This window comes from Astyanax mexicanus, chromosome 15 (genome assembly GCF_023375975.1).
Source record: "Astyanax mexicanus isolate ESR-SI-001 chromosome 15, AstMex3_surface, whole genome shotgun sequence".
Taxonomy (NCBI): Eukaryota; Metazoa; Chordata; class Actinopteri; order Characiformes; family Acestrorhamphidae; genus Astyanax; species Astyanax mexicanus.
This window is the reverse complement of record NC_064422.1, coordinates 24,706,847-24,724,312: the sequence shown is the minus strand read 5'-3', so window position 1 is coordinate 24,724,312 and position 17,466 is coordinate 24,706,847. Positions and strand designations below refer to the sequence as shown.

The window sequence follows — 17,466 nt, the reverse complement described above, 5'->3', positions numbered from 1 at the left end:
AAGGTGCTATATAAGTTTATATGAGATTATTATTATTATTTTTATTATTAGAGAGAAATAGTTAGAAATCTTCCATTCTACTGTCTGGAACATAATTTAATGGTGAAATAAATACTAATATAATAAGGTTGGGCCATTCTAGCAAACCACAATGTTTTTTTTGACAGCAAGCATTTCCTCTCAAGCGTTAGCATTGATAAGATGTGTCCTAGCTCTTCTTAGACAGGCAAGTTTAATTACAATAATATAAAAAAATATAACTTTAACTTTTAACTTTTTTTTTACTTTTAGATTTTTTTTATTTCAAATTTTAGAATTAAATTTAGAATTTACTGACTGGGCCTATTTATAGGTTTATAGGTTATAGGTATAGATTTAAGTTTTTCTTCTGTTGTAAATGTGCTGTTTTGAAGATACAGGGGTTTTGTGTAACAGGGACAGTATGTCTTGTGTTTGAGTAACCACTGTTCTGATACTGGCTGTTGCAATACTGGCATTGCACAAGTGCATTGTGAGCATCTCAACCAATCACAGTTCCATAAACAACATGCTCGTGCTGATGTGTTCATGAATCAGCCCTGAGCCACACGATTGCTGTAGTAGTATTTAGTCAGTGTGTGTGTGTGTGTCTATACGGCTAGGATTTGTTTGCAGAAGGCTGTTTTTTTCCTGTTTGCACTCTGAGCTCTTGCACATATGTGAATATGTGAGGGGCGTGTTTCCTTTTTTTTTGGTTTAAAAAGAGAAAGAAATATAGTTTAAAGCTACAGTGGCACTATGTGGCTGTATGACTGCGTTTTAGGACCACTGTAAAAAAAAATACATATAAATAAATAGTAGATTTCAAGAATGATGTCCTTATTATTTCAAGAATAACGTCATAAAATTACAGTGATAAAGGGATGTTCCTACCAGTAAAAGTTATGATATTATGGCCAAATAGTTTGCAAAAAGAAAAAAACCTTCTCTTGTTAAATGAGGGATGCTGAAGAAAATTAAATACTTTTCACATCAGTTTTACCAATAAAATCTTATTAGTAATATTAGTAAGAAGCCTGAAACGTCTCATTGTTTCCTGTTCACCTCCTAGATGGGAGTCAAGAGTGAGTTCTCTTGCTGTCTCTTTCTACAAAAGTACATATCTTCCACATCCAGCTACTTATTTTTCGAAAAAAAAAAACTTTTACACAGCAGTTTCAGCCTCTTGTACAGATAACTGGGTTTATTGAAACGAAAGTCCTCAGTGTCTCTTATTTTAACACTAGAAAATGTTAGGACTATCTTTTTTGATAATAATAATTATGTAATTTTTCTGGTAGTATGCCACTTTAAGTTCTTACATTTTCTTATTTATTCTCAAAATATGATAACTGTATTCTTGAAATGCCATAATCAAGAGACTATGTATTACTTAATTGGTTTATTGATACAAAAGTATAACTACCAAAAGCCTCAATGTCCCTATTTTTACCACATGGTGTTTAATATGTTTAGCAAATTTCTTGACCATAATAATGTGAAGTTTCTGGTAGTATGCCACTTTATTCTTAAAATACTACAACCTTAGTCTAACCTTATCTACATTTTATAACTTTATTCTTGAAATGTCATATCATACAATGTAGGGCTCTGGAAAAAAAGAGACCACTTCAGTTTCTAAATCACTTCTGATTTTGCTATTTATAAAGTAAATGTTTGAGTAAACGGAACAATTTTGTTTTATTCTATAAACTATGGACATAATTTCTCCCAAATTCCAAATAAACATAGTCGTTTAAAGCACTTATTTGCAGAAAATGAGAAATGGCTGAAATAACGAAAAGATGCAGAGCTTTCAGACCTCAAATAATGCAAAGAAAACAAGTTCATATTCATAAAGTTTTAAGAGTTCGGAATCAATATTTGGTGGAATAATCCTGGTTTTTAATCACAGTTTTCATGCATCTTGGCATGTTCTCCTCCACCAGTCTTACACACTGCTTTTGGATAACTTTATGTCCCTCCTGGTGCAAAAAGATCATCCATCTTCCTCTTGATTATATTCCAGAGGATTTCAATTTGGTAAAATCAAAAAAACTCAGAGCTGTATGTATCCAAAGTCTTACTTGTCTATTTGTAATTTTTAACAGTGACCTTCTAAAGCACTGTAGGGCTTGTCTTTGTTGCGCTCTGTTGTTTAATAAAACACTAAATCCACAGAGAGCAGGTTGACTCATTCTAAATGAATGCTGACTCTCGTTGCTATCACCCACCTCGTCCATTTCAAAACTCTGTTTACAGACAGTCTGGCACAAATACATTTTGGTCATTGATGAAAAAAGGAAAATGCTACAGTCATGAGCATCTGTTACTGTCAAGTCATTGGAGATGTTAAAATTACTGGTTCATTTGAGAGAAGGGGTTCAGCAGACAGTGTCTGACAGCCTGAGACAGATTTACTATCATTATGCTTTATTGCCAGCTTTAACTCTGTCTTTTTCGCTGTCACTCTCCTTGTCTAACATTTATTGATTTAATATTAAATACTGTATGCACAAGCTAAGCCGGTGAGAAATGATGCGATAAGTTCTTAGAGAGATCAGCTCTAATTTGCATGCGTTTCTGCTTACCCCAAAATCATCACTCAGTTAGCAAATACATGCTTAGCGTCTGTCTACTTTTCAGTTTAGTTTTGGACTGGAGCTGTCAGATTATTGCAGCTAATAAACATTTAGCAAGTATCATTATGCCAAAATCACCTCCGACTTGCCCTAAAAGATAGAAAGTTGTTAAGTGATCTAAAATCTACAACTCTGGAAAAAAAAAAAAGAGACCTCTTTAAATTATTAGTTTCTTTGATTTTACCAAATTGATATAATCAAGAGGAAGATGGATGATCACAAGCCATCAAACCAAGCTGAACTGCTTGATTTTTTGCACCAGAAGTGTCATAAAGTTATCCAAAAGCAGTGTGTAAGACTGGTGGAAGAGAACATGCCAAGATGCATAAAAACTAAAACCAAGATGTGATTAAAAACCAGGGTTATTCCACCAAATATTGATTTCTAAACCCACCCAGAGAGAGAGCAAGGCCAATTGTGCTCTCTCAGGGCTCCGGCAGCTGATGACAAGTTACATGAACAGAATTCGAACCCATCAATCCACTCTTTAACATACATATTTATGATATGTTTTATTAAATGTAAAGTGACGTTCAAAGAACATTAAGTGCTTTTAAGATGAAAAACAAACATGTCTGGGCCAGTTGACTGTATTTTGTCTACAGTGAAGACTGTGTAAACGTGTTTTTAAGGCACATTTTCCCTTTTTGACTGTACTGCTGGTGTACAAAGTAATCATTGACAGACCCATCTGTGCCCAGCCCAACCTGCCTCTGCTCCCTGCACACATCTGGCCCTCAGCAGTATCCACTCAGCGCACACAGGCATGTGTGTGTGGGAAGAGAGAGGAAGCTGAGGGCATGAAAAAGCCGCCCGCCTGCTAAATATAAGTTTGTCTGGGTTAGCCAAAAGTGCTGGTTTTCATTTCGGTGCTGTGGTGAAAAACAGCGTGGCTGAGCGGCCCTGGTGCTCCACACCAGCCTGCAGCCGCTGCCTCCAGCAACACATCATTAATTATCTGATTTCAGGCGGTAGGAAACGTTCATTGTACCGTGGCCTTGGCCGGTGGAGAGGGCAGCAGATGGAAAAAGCGCTCCAAAGAGGAGTTTAGGAGGCAGAAACTGTCAGCTTCTCTCAGCTGTCCCACTGAGCCGCTGCGTAGTCGAAGGGTAGAGAACAATTTCCTCCTTCTGCCGCCTCCGTCAATATGACTGAGCAATTAGTAGCTTCGAGTGCTTTCATCCTTCAGGCTCGGCCCATTAGGTGTTTTCCAGGATGAATTTTTAAAGTCGCACTGTCAGCAGAAAGCTTGCACGGAGGGCCAACACATGCATAAAATGAGCCGGGAGCGTGCACGCTGAATGCCTATTAGAATGCGAATGACTGGAGACGCTCCCCAGACAGACCTAGCAGCTCAGACTGGCTTTCTGAATAATCCAGGTAAAAAACACTTGACTGGGGGGTGACTAGACCTGCAAAATACGGCTTAATATCTGCCTTTGCATGTATGTTATCTCTATAGGCTTGTAGCATGCATATAAAAAAGCCTACTTGCAAAAATATAAAATAATATAAAATAAACTGTACGATAGGGATGTGCCATATCATATCGTACGCAATAATATGGCCAACATTTTTGAATATCGTGAATAATATTTTACCCTGAAATATCGTGCCATATCACCCACCACTAATTATCACATCAGGGTACTATTTTTTTTTGTTTTGCTGTTTTTAATCACACTGTCCTAATTTCCCATTATATATCTACTAGAGACAGATTATATCTGTGCAGTATCATTTATTCTACTTTAATCCTGGATATACAGAGATATATGGAGTGCTTTATTAGTATTATTAGTATCATCCCATTCTGGATCATTGACCTCAAATAATGCAAATAAAACAAGTTCATATTCATAAAGTTTCAAAAGTTTAGAATTCAGTGTTTGGTGGAATAACCCTGGATTTTAATCACACTTTTTTTCATGCATCTTGGCATGTTCTCCTCCACCAGTCTTATACACTGCTATTGGATAACTTTATGCCACTCACTCCTGGTGCAAAAAATCAAGCAGTTCAGTTTGGTTTGATGGGCTGTGATCATCCATCTTCCTCTTGATTATATTCCAATTTTTTCAGTTTGGTAAAATCAAAGAAACTCATTATTTTTAAGTGGTCTCTTTTTTTCCCAGAGCTGTATGTGATATTAATGGCTTAATAGTGCATTTGCTACAATTCAAAATTCAACAACAAAACAGCAGTACATTATGTTTGCCCATCAGAAACAAGGTTCAAGCTGATACAAAACAGATCATTTTTGTGTACTAGGGTACAAAAAAGCCACAGTATATTCTTTATTGTCCAATTATATACCATAAAGGTTAATTGCATTCACTTTCCTGAAAAAAGGTACATATTTTTAAACCTTTCCTAACCTAAATGAAAATAAAAAAATAAAAGGGTAATTTTAGATTCAAGGCATTGTGCTTGGGTAATAAAGCATTTTTAAAAATCACTGTAAAGGCACTAAAGATGAGATGCACCCTTAAGTACCACCCTAGTGACAGTTACAATTACATCTTGAGTTGAACTAGACCCTGTATTTTCTTAGATTTTGTTACAGACTGCATGACTTGATATGTTGATAAAGGCTAAACATGATAAGATAATACCTATTTAAGGATACAGCTGACCTAAGAAACATAATCTTTTTTTTAGCTTTTCAAGTTATAAAACTAGCTAAAATACACGAGCACAGAAAGCACTGTTTCAAAGACTCGTGAGATTCCTTTTTTTTTTTTTATCTTAACCAGGTTTCAGCATCTCTGTCTGCCAGCTTTTCTATTAAAATACTTTTATTTTCTATAGGCCAGAAACCCAGGAGATTAAACTGTAAGCATAGACTGCCCTCTACTGGCACCATCAAGTAGCAAACTCTGTATACCTTTTTTTTTTAAAGGGGAAGATTGTGTGATGCAATATGGCATACATTTCTGAGTCAGTGGCTGTGGTAAGCGACTGTAATAAAGCTCTTCCAGTGTTCCAGTAACACACTATTACCAAACCACACAAATCTATTGAGTAATCTGCTTTATGTCTGTGTTACTGCAATGCAAAATCTGTAAATGTGTTTCTATTCTCTCTGTCTGAAACAGAATTTTGGAATTTCGCCGCGTCCCTCCAGTGGCTGGAAGACTGGTGAATATGACCAAAGAGATCAGAGACGTGACCAGAGACAAAAAGCTGTGGAAAACCTTCTTCATCTCTCCAGGTACTGAGCCCAGCTATAAAACATTGATGGGTTAGGCCCTGTCTCATTCATACTGTGATTTTCTTGTCTCCTCTTCACTGTTTTTTATTTATTAAGGCACTGATACTGGTTAAAATAAGATTTTTAACTGATTACAATAATGCCTATATAGCATTATTGTTGTTAAATATCAAATCGACAACAATACCAGTTATTGATAATTGTATGATAATAAATAGAATGTGTATAAATTTATATTCATATCACTGCTGTCCTGGATTTACATTTCTGATATTACTTCACTTTGACAGTTCTTTAAAATGAGCCTTGATGAACCGACCAATAGAATTGCTTTATTGTGTCACTTGCAATAAAATATTTTACATTGACTTTCATTAAAAGTTGATATTTTGGAGATATGAGGTTTTAAGGCAACAGCAACAATTTGTTAGATGCTTGCTGGCTGCTAACACTACACTTATTGGGCTGATACAGTAACTAAGGCTACGTTCACATTACAAGCCACATTGCTCAAATCTGATTTTCTTGACAGTTCACATTGACAAATATAAGTGACCTGTATATTATGTGTGTAATGTAAACGAAATGGCGGTTTGCTTTTGCTGTTTTTGAAATGTGTGGGTACAAGAGAGAAGCACGTAGTGCATGCGTAAAAGCAAAAATATGCATGAATATGATCCATGGATCATATATGTATCCGAGTTAGGACCAAATATAAAAGTGACTCAAATCTGATTTGGAAAAATCAAATTTACCACGTTTACACAGCCATGAAAAAATCAGATCTGAGCCACATTGAGCAAAAAATCTGATTCAGCCTGATAATGTGAACGTAGCCCATTTTTATCAGTCCCATCCATCAGTAAACCACGACATACACTTTATGGAAAACAGAATTGGGACACCTGCTGATTTTGTTGGAGTAACTGTCTCTACTGTCCAGGCATAGCCTTCTACTATATTTGGGAACATTGCTGTGAAAATTTGATTGCATTACTGAGGTCAATATGTTGGATCATCACCACCCCACCTTTTCTTTTCTTCCATCCAAAAATGTTTAGTTACAGAACAAAACATTCACTGAAGTGACTCTATGAGCCATCTCCACAGAATGTCCACTAGGTGTCACTGTTTGATTTGAATTCAAGTGATTTAATGTGTCAGTGATTTGATTAAATTAATCAGTACCAAATCAGAACACTTTAAACATACTTTTGTTAAACCTGTTGTAAATAAATGTTCTTTAAGAACACTGTATATGCTGTTCTTATCACTCACCTGTGTGCGTTTTCTCTTCTACAGCTAATAATATCTGTTTCTATGGTGAGTGTTCATACTACTGCTCCACCGAGCACGCTCTGTGTGGGAAGCCTGACCAGATCGAAGGCTCTCTGGCAGCGTTCTTGCCTGACCTCGCTCTGGCCAAGCGCAAGACCTGGAGGAACCCCTGGAGACGCTCCTACCACAAGCGCAAAAAAGCAGAGTAAGAACCACCCACTCCTACACCACATTTATACTGAATATTTACACAAAGCACAAGACCACAGTGTACTAAACCCTTTATAAGCTGATCCCTTCACATGCAGCCTAAATTTAAACCTGCTTTAATCTGTGTACACTGTACTGAATCCTTTACCTGTTCCTTCTTAGTCATGAATTTAATTCAAATTATTTAATAGGCCTCCAACATTAGTTATTGATTTTCATGTATTTTTTTCACACTATAAGGCGCACTTGAAATCCTTCGATTTTCCCAAAAATCATCAGTGCGCCTTTCAATCTGGTGCGCCTTATGTATGAATTCTACCAGTCAGGCTGTAAGGAGCAGTAAAGCCACTCAGCTGATGTACAGTATTTTACAGGAGTTTCTGTACAGTTTATTTCCATTAGCTACTAACTGCAGCTAGCACTGCTAGAGCAGAATTAGCATTAGCTGCTAACCGCACCTGTAGCCTGTTTGTTTACTGTATTAAAACAAGCTACGTGGGACTAACCGCTAGCTAATATAGCCCTGGCTTACCAGAAAACTCTCAGGGTTCCTCATTGTAGCGCTGTCAGGCGGCATTTATATGGGTGAAATTAAACTCATTGACACACAAACAAGTTTGTTTTTAATACTTTTAAATTCCTTTCTTTTCCGAACACAGCAGCAACAGCCCCCGCTCTCGTCATTTTTCCTTTTTCTTCCCTTCCCCCCCCTTTTCTACCAATTTCCACAGTCAGAAACACTGCCTAACTAAGCAAAGTAATTAAATCCTAATCCTAATAAGAAGGAAAACATGGTGACATCCCTGTTCCTTACTAGAGTTGCATAATGCGCCTTATAATCCAGGCACCTTTTTATGAAAATAGACCAGAAAATATAGTGTGAAAAATACAGTAGATTATTTTGTTTCTTTTTTTTTTAAATACTGTCCTGATTCTTACTGCCGTTGAGTTAATATAAATGTTTTGCTGTTTCCAGCGACAAACAGAGAAGGATAGGTTCTCCTTTAAAATTTTGTTAATTTTCCATCCTTAAAAAAAAAAATAGAACTTTAACTAAAATTTACATTTACAATACAGATTAAAAACAATTTGCAGATGTCCAACCTGACTCAACCCGCTTAAGAACATGCTTTTTTTAAATCCATCAAATAAAAATCAAGTAAACCTGAGCAGATGAAGTTTGGTAGTTACAGTGATTCAGTGCTTCCAAGTCTCATGTTAGATAAAAAAAAGGAGAAAATATTATATAATTTGTTTTTGAGTGGGAATGTCCACTTATTGTTTGGGATGTAGGAGTAACGTGTGTGTTTGTGTGTGTGTTATGTTGTGTTGTGGTGTATTCTCAGGTGGGAGGTGGATCCAGACTACTGTGAGGAGGTGAAGCAAACTCCTCCATATGACAGTGGCACTCGTCTGCTGGACATCATGGATATGACCATCTTTGACTTCCTCATGGGTAGGAATTCTAATATTGTTTTATTTCTAGACAATGACTTGTTGTTACAACACACCTGTTTGTTAATAATGAGAATAGATTAAGGATACTGGTCATTGAACTATAATAAACACTACAAAACAGCATCTAGGACTGTGGCATCCAGTAAACTACACTGAGGAGGCTTTTGTACAAATGTTGTTGTTGTGTATTGCAGCTTACTAAGTAAAGACTATAATATGTTACATTTTAGCCCTACTGGGTAAAATTACACAAATTACATGCTTACAATTTACTTCTTTCTTTTACTTTCTTACAGGCAACATGGATCGGCATCACTATGAGACATTCGAAAAGTTTGGAAATGAAACGTTCATTATTCACCTTGATAATGGCAGAGGGTGAGAACATCAGCTGATTTTTCTTTGGTTCTTTATTATAATAAATTAACAGTAATTCACATTTTAAGCAGGTAAAGTTCAGTCTGTTAAGATAGAGGTTTCTGTTTAATTTCAGATTTGGTAAACATTCCCATGATGAACTCTCAATCCTGGCGCCTCTGAGTCAGTGCTGCAGGTTAGTACCACCCATTCACACAGTTCTATAATCAATCTAGTCTATTCACATTTTGTGGGGCTGTTGTATCTATAGGAGTTTAACATTTTAACTGAAACACTGCAAAAAAAAAACTTTTTTTAAATAAAATTCACCTGTATATATCAGTGCTGAACAGAATGACAGTGCAATATATTGTCAATGTCCTATGAAAAACACTTATCTCCATTTTTGTCGATTTTAGTTTACTACATAATTTGAACAGACAAATTGTCCCTTACACTGTGCCAAAATTTCTTGATGAATGGACCAATAGAAACTCTTCGAAATGACCAGAAATAAACTCTTTTTACATTGACCTGTAAAGTTGCTGTTTTGGAGATAAGTGTGTTTCATTGGACAGCGACGAAATATACATACCATCTAAAATTCGTCTTGCATTTTGTGTTTCTTGCATATCATAATACCTTGTGCAACAGAAAAAGAACAGAACTATTTTTTTAACGTAAATTTAGTAATTTAGTCACTATTACCTATAAAGATAGACTCTAATAGCTTTGTCATTGGAAAAAAAATCTGTTAGTCAATTTCTATTACAAATATACTGTAATAAGAATATGTGCCTACACTGCTACTAATAAAAGAACCAAAAGTAATTGTGTCTGATCAACAGACATTTAAGATGTAAATATATAAAAAAGTTGTGTGCATTCTGCAACTGTTTGATGTATTCTATGTACTTATCACAATAGAAAAAGCCCTATATAAAAACCCTTTCATTCTAAATAAAGAAAAAATATCATGATGTACTGTTAAACTCCCAGAATCTTAAATACTGTATAATATAGAATAATTTGATGTAGTTATTAAATGTGTCCCAAAGAGCTCCCTAGCTCAGTATTGTCACTGAACCTTTCTGAACTCTCTAATAATTCCCAGAATAGTCTGGTTATATCGGAGTATCAGTGTTGACAAAATAAGGTAATGAGTCAGCAAACGCTAATGAGCACAAAAAGTGGAACATCATCCAGTCCAGTCAGCTGTTGATAATAAGTCATTGGCTGCTGCGTCTGCATCTGTGTTGAACATAATTTAGTCATTAGTGTTACTGATGTTCCTGATTCCAATCAGTACCAGACAGTGTTTCTACAACTGCTGATCTCCTGGGATTTTCAGCACAATCGTTTACTCAAAATGCTGTAATAAAGAAAACACATCCAGTGAACAGCAGTTCTGCAGACACAAATGCTTTGTTGATGGGTAAATAAGAGATTGTTGAAAATAACTGCTAATATACATATTTAGAGTTAGAAATATAGTATATTTAGACACATGGTTATTAATATTAATTAATATTAATATATGGTTATTAATCTTATTGATGGCTATTAACCATATTGAGCCATAAGTCTCCATATTTTGTTGTCTATTTGGGTTTGAGGCAGTGCTAGCTTATGCCACACATTCTGAACATGGAGTTCATACAATTGTTTTATTCTTGTCTTTTTGTTACTTGTTTACTTGGGTAAAAAAATGGTCAACCCTACAGTACTTTTCCTTTATGACCCTATACTTAGAAGACAACTGAAAACAAGTAGATTATATAAAAAAAAACTTTGGGCAGATACTGAATATTAAGGAATGTATGAATGCGTTTAGCTACCAAAATACAGATTTTTTTCCCGTAAGAGCCTATACCAATTTCTAAATATTGATACAAAATTCAAAATGTCATCAGTTAAATTAACTGGGCAGCTCATTCATGTTTTTTCTTATTGTGACAAAGAGAGCACATGACTTTATTTTAGATAGATTGACAGAAAAATAGATTATACCTTATAAGATACAAAAAAAATGCTGTAACCTCAAGATAAAATCTTACCTCCTACATTGGTTAACAAATATAATGCAGTAATACAGAATAAATAAGGTAAATGAGGAAGCAGGTATCAGCAGATACAACAATACTGACTATAAACCTGTGCAAGTATTGTATTTAAGTAAAGTGTAAATAGTGTCAGTAGTGTTAGGGAGTGCAGATGTACAGGATGTATAGTAAAGCGTCAATAGAGTCTCGGCATGCAGATGTACAGTGAGTGATTACAGTACAGATAAACATAGGCTGTGATTTAAAAAACATACGAGACTCATTCCTCATCTGTCCCCCTCCCTCTTCCGGCTTCACTGGGAGGAGTTGAAGAGTCTGATGGCTCTCGGGGCAAAGGATCTTCTGAGTCTGTCTGTAGAGCAGCTCTGACAGAAACCTGCCACTAAAAAGATTGTGTGCAGTGGGTGACCATCATCATCCATGACCATCATAATCCGCTAAAATACTAAGGCTAAAAAGGCTGAAGGCCTAAGGCTAAAATCCTAATGTATCATAAATGACACAATTTCAAAACTTTTAAGACTAATTTAACATTTGTTTTAAGAAATAGTTTCAAAACATTTCATTTAAGCATTTGAATGGTTAAATGATTGGAACAGTCCTGCAGAGGCCAAACAAATACACTTACAATGAGCTAGTTTTAATACTAGCACAAACAAAACACTCCTATATTCTGTTAATAATGTACCAGTAAGATGATCCCACTTTCAAACACTGTCCTGTAGTGATGCTCTCAGGATGTTCAGCAGGTGTCACGTAAGGACTCATTTTATCTTAAGGACATATTTTAAAGGGTGTTACAATGGGCTCTCTTGAGTTAAACCTATTCTTATCAAAGAAAAATATGGTAATGTGTTACTCATGTAGCGGTGCTGGTATATGCTGAAGCATTCCTTTAAGGCAATTATGAAATTAAAAACAATCAAATTAACAGTTAACAAGAACAGGAGCAGGCTAGATATTTCAGCAAGGTCATTTTCAGAGTCATTATCATGAGGTCAGACTTGACAATTAAAAAAGGCCACTTTTATGTTCTTGATGAACACACACTCAAACACACACACACACACACATAAAAACACACACACATTCAGAACAGCCCTAAATGTAATCCCCTGCTCTGCTCTTTCCAGAGTGAAGAAGTCCACCCACTTGCGACTGCAGCTTCTGGCTAAAGAGGAGTATAAGCTGAGTGCTCTAATGGAGGAGTCTCTCCAGAGGGACTCGCTCGCCCCCATCCTCATCCAGCCCCACCTGGAGGCCATGGACCGCCGGCTGCGACTGGTCCTGCAGGTACTAGCCGACTGCGTGGAGAAAGAAGGCTACAGCAGCGTGGTGGAGGACGACATGGCCTCAGAAGGCACGGACACGGCCTCGGCCCCAAGGAGGTAGTAGCCCTGGAGGAACCAGGGCCCTGGAGGCCCTCCAAGGGCTCTTCTACGAGTCCCACCGCAGCTCCGTACACCATGAACGTCTTGCAAGAGAAACTCTTGATGATGACTTGTTCTGAATTCAGTGAATTCCAAAGACTCAACCAGTGGACCATGTGTGATGACCCAAGCACACACACACACACATACATATATGGGCGACATGGACGACATATATACTGCTGTCTGAATACGTGGACTTAATGTGTCTTAATATCATAGGAGGTCTTTTTATCTTTGCTCTTGAAAGGCCAGAGCTCACGACTCAACCTTCTCCAACAAACCCAAACACTGGGATGCTGTGCCATGCCTGTGTCAGTGTGTGATTGGTGGGAGATTCTCAGTGCTCTAGAATGTTCTCCCCAACTGCATTCATGCTTTTCTCGAATGTTCTCTTCCATGTACACTCTTTTAGCGTGAATCTCCAAACTACTTTATTTACATTTATTTGGCTAGTTGGTTCTAATTCTGGAACAGTATAAACTGCCAACAGTAGAGCACCGAAGTTTGCTGGAGAAATTTGGATCAGTTTGTCATGGTCTTATGGCACGAATGGCAAAGAGTCAAAGAGGAACTCTGCTTTTAACATATTTCTTCTTCCTTTTTTCCTTTTTTTATAAGACAAACAGCTTTTTGAGTGGAGTGCAGGTTAGCTCCAATATATATATACGTCGCCAGCTGCCCTGAAATTATTTATTTGACTTTCATATTTATTCAGATTAAGGTGGTTTACCAAACGTCTCACATCAATACATACAGTACAGAGATGGATTCTGAGCAAGAAAACTACAAATAATTAGATAATTATTAAGTAATCAAGTTGCAGTATTTGTGATAGCGAATAGAAAAGTGGCAGTTTTGTGTACTAAAGACATTCCTAAGATTCAAGGATTTAAAGAGACTCTCACTTCATAATACCAATAAATCACATTTAAACAACCTCTACCTTTAATAACCTGAACAGGAAGTGTTTAGAGTTTTTAGAAGGGGCCTACAATTGTGCATATTTGGTAATATTTAATTACAGGACAGCTTAGTTTATTAATCACCCAAATAACATCAACCAATACTTGAACAGATCACCTTCCTTTGCCTTCACAACTTTGGGTTTTTAGCTTATAAATGACATAAATGATATTTCAGTAGTAATGTTGCCCTCACATTCACCAGATCTTCCCCACATTAACTCGGTTTTGACAGACTGACGGACATCGTGATGATAGAAAATGCATTATAGTTAGTTGTTTAAATGTTTTATACATTTGAACATATGGTAGTTTGAGATAAGTTGAACATTAGTCTGAGATGGATCTTAATATATGCATATGAAGGTTTGGAACAAGGAAACTCCGGTCAAAACTATTTAAAAAAAAAACATAAAACATTAGGTTGGACTTAAGCTTGCCAGTGAAGATATAAACAAAGACCAGGGCATCTGGAACAATGTGCTTTGGACAGATGAATCGAAAATCGAATTTGGGTACAAAATTGAATTTGGGTACAGGTACGGATAACATTTGCAAAACAAATATAGAATTTGAGAACAAGAACCTCATATCAATTGTGCATGACATCATGAAAATGTCCATTTTCTGATTTGCTGCAGCCAACAGAGGTAAAGACCATGCAACAGGACAATGACTCAAAACATTATAGTAAATACACAAAGGAAGAGCTCATTTGGAATTTGGAATCCCTGAATTCAACGTGGAGGAGTGTAAAAAAAAACCTTCTCCCAGTTGATTTCAGCAGTTTATAGCAAATTAATAGTTAAAGAAAATATGTGATTGAGGTTATTTTAACCAAAAAGAGGAAATGCTAGCTATCAGGTCATTTACGTACTATTGACTATTGAAAAATGTTGCATTTCTATTCATTACATTTGAGAAAATATATTTATTTTCTGTATTTTCTCTGTATTATGTACCTCCATCTCTCAATATTGTTCAAATCGCCATATTTAAATATGGTAAACAAAAAAGGCAAGCATTTTAATAGGGTGACATTATTTTGACATGACTGTAACTGCCTAAAATTGGTAAATATGGTAATTATCTGGGCTGTGAGGTTTATTTTGGGGTTTATTTGGAGGTTAGGCGGTAGCTCTTCCCTCATTCGTGTAAGCACACACGAGCCAATCATAATGCTGGTATGGTCACGACCAGAACAGAAGGCTTTTTTTTTTTCAATTCCTAAAATCATTGTTTTTTTCCAAATGTATTGTTTTTACTGGCTGTTTATTTGCAAAGATTATTTTCATTCAGTTTACAGATGATTATATTTCATTTAGAGCTTTAAATCTGAATTATTTTAAAGAGATGTCTGTAGAAGAGATGTTTCTTTCCAGGGGAGGAGTGAATGTGGGCGCTAATGTACAGAGCTAGCCAGAGTTTAAACTGCACTAGAGCATATTTCAGTAAAAACTGCTGAAGACAAAAAAAGACCTGTAAATACTATGTGAATCCATTGCCTGTGCAATTATAGAAATACTTGAATATTCGGGTTCTAAATAAAGGGGTTAAGAGGGACTAAGAGATGGAATTTATTCACCAAATTAAGGCAACTTGCTACCTTCTCTGCATATTGTTTTACAGTTTTCATATTGAGTTCACTGAGAATTTTCACGTATATATATATATATCATCACTGTCACACAAAAACCTTGTATCCCCAATTTTGTCATTTTTGATTTTTGACATTTGTGACGTGAATCTGGTTGTTGCTTACATCATTTTATGCTGAATGGACCAATAGAAATGTTTTACAGTAACTTTAAATAGTTTTTTTTTTCATTGAATTTCATTTATAAAAATTAGCAAGGTTTTTTTCTTCTCTTTCTTAAGTTGCCATCTTGGAGATACAAGGCTTTTGCGCGACACCAGTGGTATAAACTTTAGAGATGTTCCGCATATCTGCTTTTTCTTGTACTGTTTCAGTGGAGGGTTTCTTTTTTCTTGTCCAAGTGCAATAAATTGAACATTGCAGCAAATCCCGCATACTCGAATAGACTCTGATTAAACTGTTAGCATGTTAGCATGACATGAATATCATCAGAATCACCACCACTTCCATGCTGTTTACGGAGTTCAGAGTAAAAAAACAAAAGCTAAAGGACTCTTAGCATAGCAAACAGCTATAAATAAACCGTCTGAGGCAGTTGAGTTGAAATGGGTCATGGTCCCCTGAGAGACTGTAATCAAGATGGTGCTTTTTAAGTTAGTTATATGACACCAGAAGGCTTGAAGAAGTACATAATCAGTGGACATTCAGGGCAAACAGCTTTTCCCTACTATTAAAAATAATAGGTTACATGTCTGAGCGTGTGTTGAGTCATGTGTTGTGTCTGAATACTTGTTTATCGAAAGAGCAAGGCCTAAAAAAGGCAAAATCATTTGGATATTTAAAGCTAAATAATGCAATAAACCACGTAAGCCTGCATTCCGATATGCAACAAACAATTTTTGCTAAGCAGAGACGAAACCGAGCGGATCTTTAAAAGGTGCTGTTCTGTTCAGCATCACTTCACATTAAATAGTAAATGGATCTGTGCTTTGCTTTGGTGAAAAAGAATGATACCCTCTCGGTAATAATGTAACGTATTGTATATATATTCATCTTTAAGCAGAATTATTTTTTTTTTTTTATGTTTTTTGACCAACACGTCAAAAATGGAACCGTGGGCCGAGCGATGTCCACATCGTGTACCTGCTGCCATCAGATGTAATGGCTTTTTGAGAGGAATGCGCTCCACCGCCTGAACGCAGCCTTAGGCTGCATGTTACAGTGATTTGACCACACGAGGGGTGTTGTCAGGCATGATGCAAAACACATTATAAATGATATTATAAAGAAACCACTAATAATCCTGCATTGTTTGTTAACAATAGGCCGCAGCTGCCAATCAACATTATAACTTTATAGCTGTGTATTACCAGCAGTTGATGAGCTCTCAAGGAGATTTCCAACATTACACAGTGAGGAAAATACAGGGGTTGGACAATGAAACTGAAACGCCTGGTTTTAGACCACAATAATTTATTGTCTTGACGGACAGTTCTGGTGGAAACAGCAGAGTTGAGGTGCACATTGAATTCTGCCGTGATTTGGGAAGCCGTGGTTTTATGTTTTTTTGATACAATCCGGATTAGTACCCGAAAATCCCTTTCAGACAGCTTCCTCCTGCGTCCACAGTTAATCCTGTTGGATGTGGTTCATCCTTCTTGGTGGTATGCTGACATTACCCTGGATACCGTGGCTCTTGATACATCACAAAGACTTGCTGTCTTGGTCACAGATGCGCCAGCAAGACGTGCACCAACAATTTGTCCTCTTTGTCACTCATTATGTTGTGTGCATTGCAATATTTAGAGAAAAAATGTGCTCTTACCCTGCTGATTGAACCTTCACAGTCTACTCTTATTGGTATAATAATGTGCAGTTAATGAAGATTGGCCACCAGGCTGCTCCAATTTAGCTATGAAACCTCCCACACTAAAATGACAGGTGTTTCAGTTTCATTGTCCAACCGCTGTGAATTTTTAAACACTCTGCAACTTTGCAAGCTCTCCCACTTAGAAATCATGCACGTCCACTGTGAGAAACATAATCTAAAAAAAAAAAATCTGGAAATCACATTGTATGATTTTTTTATAATTTATTTGTGTGTTACTGCTGCAAATTACTATTTGAACACCTGCCAATCAGCAAAAATTCTGGCACTCAAAAACCTGTCATTCCCCCTCTAAAAAGACCACCTCCGCTCCACTTATTATTCTAAATTAGATGCACCTGTTTGA

The 17,466-nt window shown here is 36.4% G+C and overlaps 1 protein-coding gene across 2 annotated transcripts in view; it reads left to right on the top strand.

The window, feature by feature from the left end:
* The window catches only part of fam20cb (FAM20C golgi associated secretory pathway kinase b), a 69,941-nt gene extending 55,934 nt beyond the window's left edge, over positions 1-14,007 (top strand). For both annotated transcript variants that reach the window (XM_022664811.2, XM_022664810.2), the window contains 6 exons: positions 5,759-5,874; positions 7,177-7,357; positions 8,709-8,818; positions 9,117-9,198; positions 9,314-9,373; positions 12,374-14,007. In XM_022664811.2, the coding sequence (XP_022520532.2) occupies positions 5,759-5,874; positions 7,177-7,357; positions 8,709-8,818; positions 9,117-9,198; positions 9,314-9,373; positions 12,374-12,632 (808 nt within the window). In that variant the 3' untranslated portion in view covers positions 12,633-14,007. The remainder of the gene's footprint in view (positions 1-5,758; positions 5,875-7,176; positions 7,358-8,708; positions 8,819-9,116; positions 9,199-9,313; positions 9,374-12,373) is intronic.
* Positions 14,008-17,466: the final 3,459 nt, after the last annotated feature.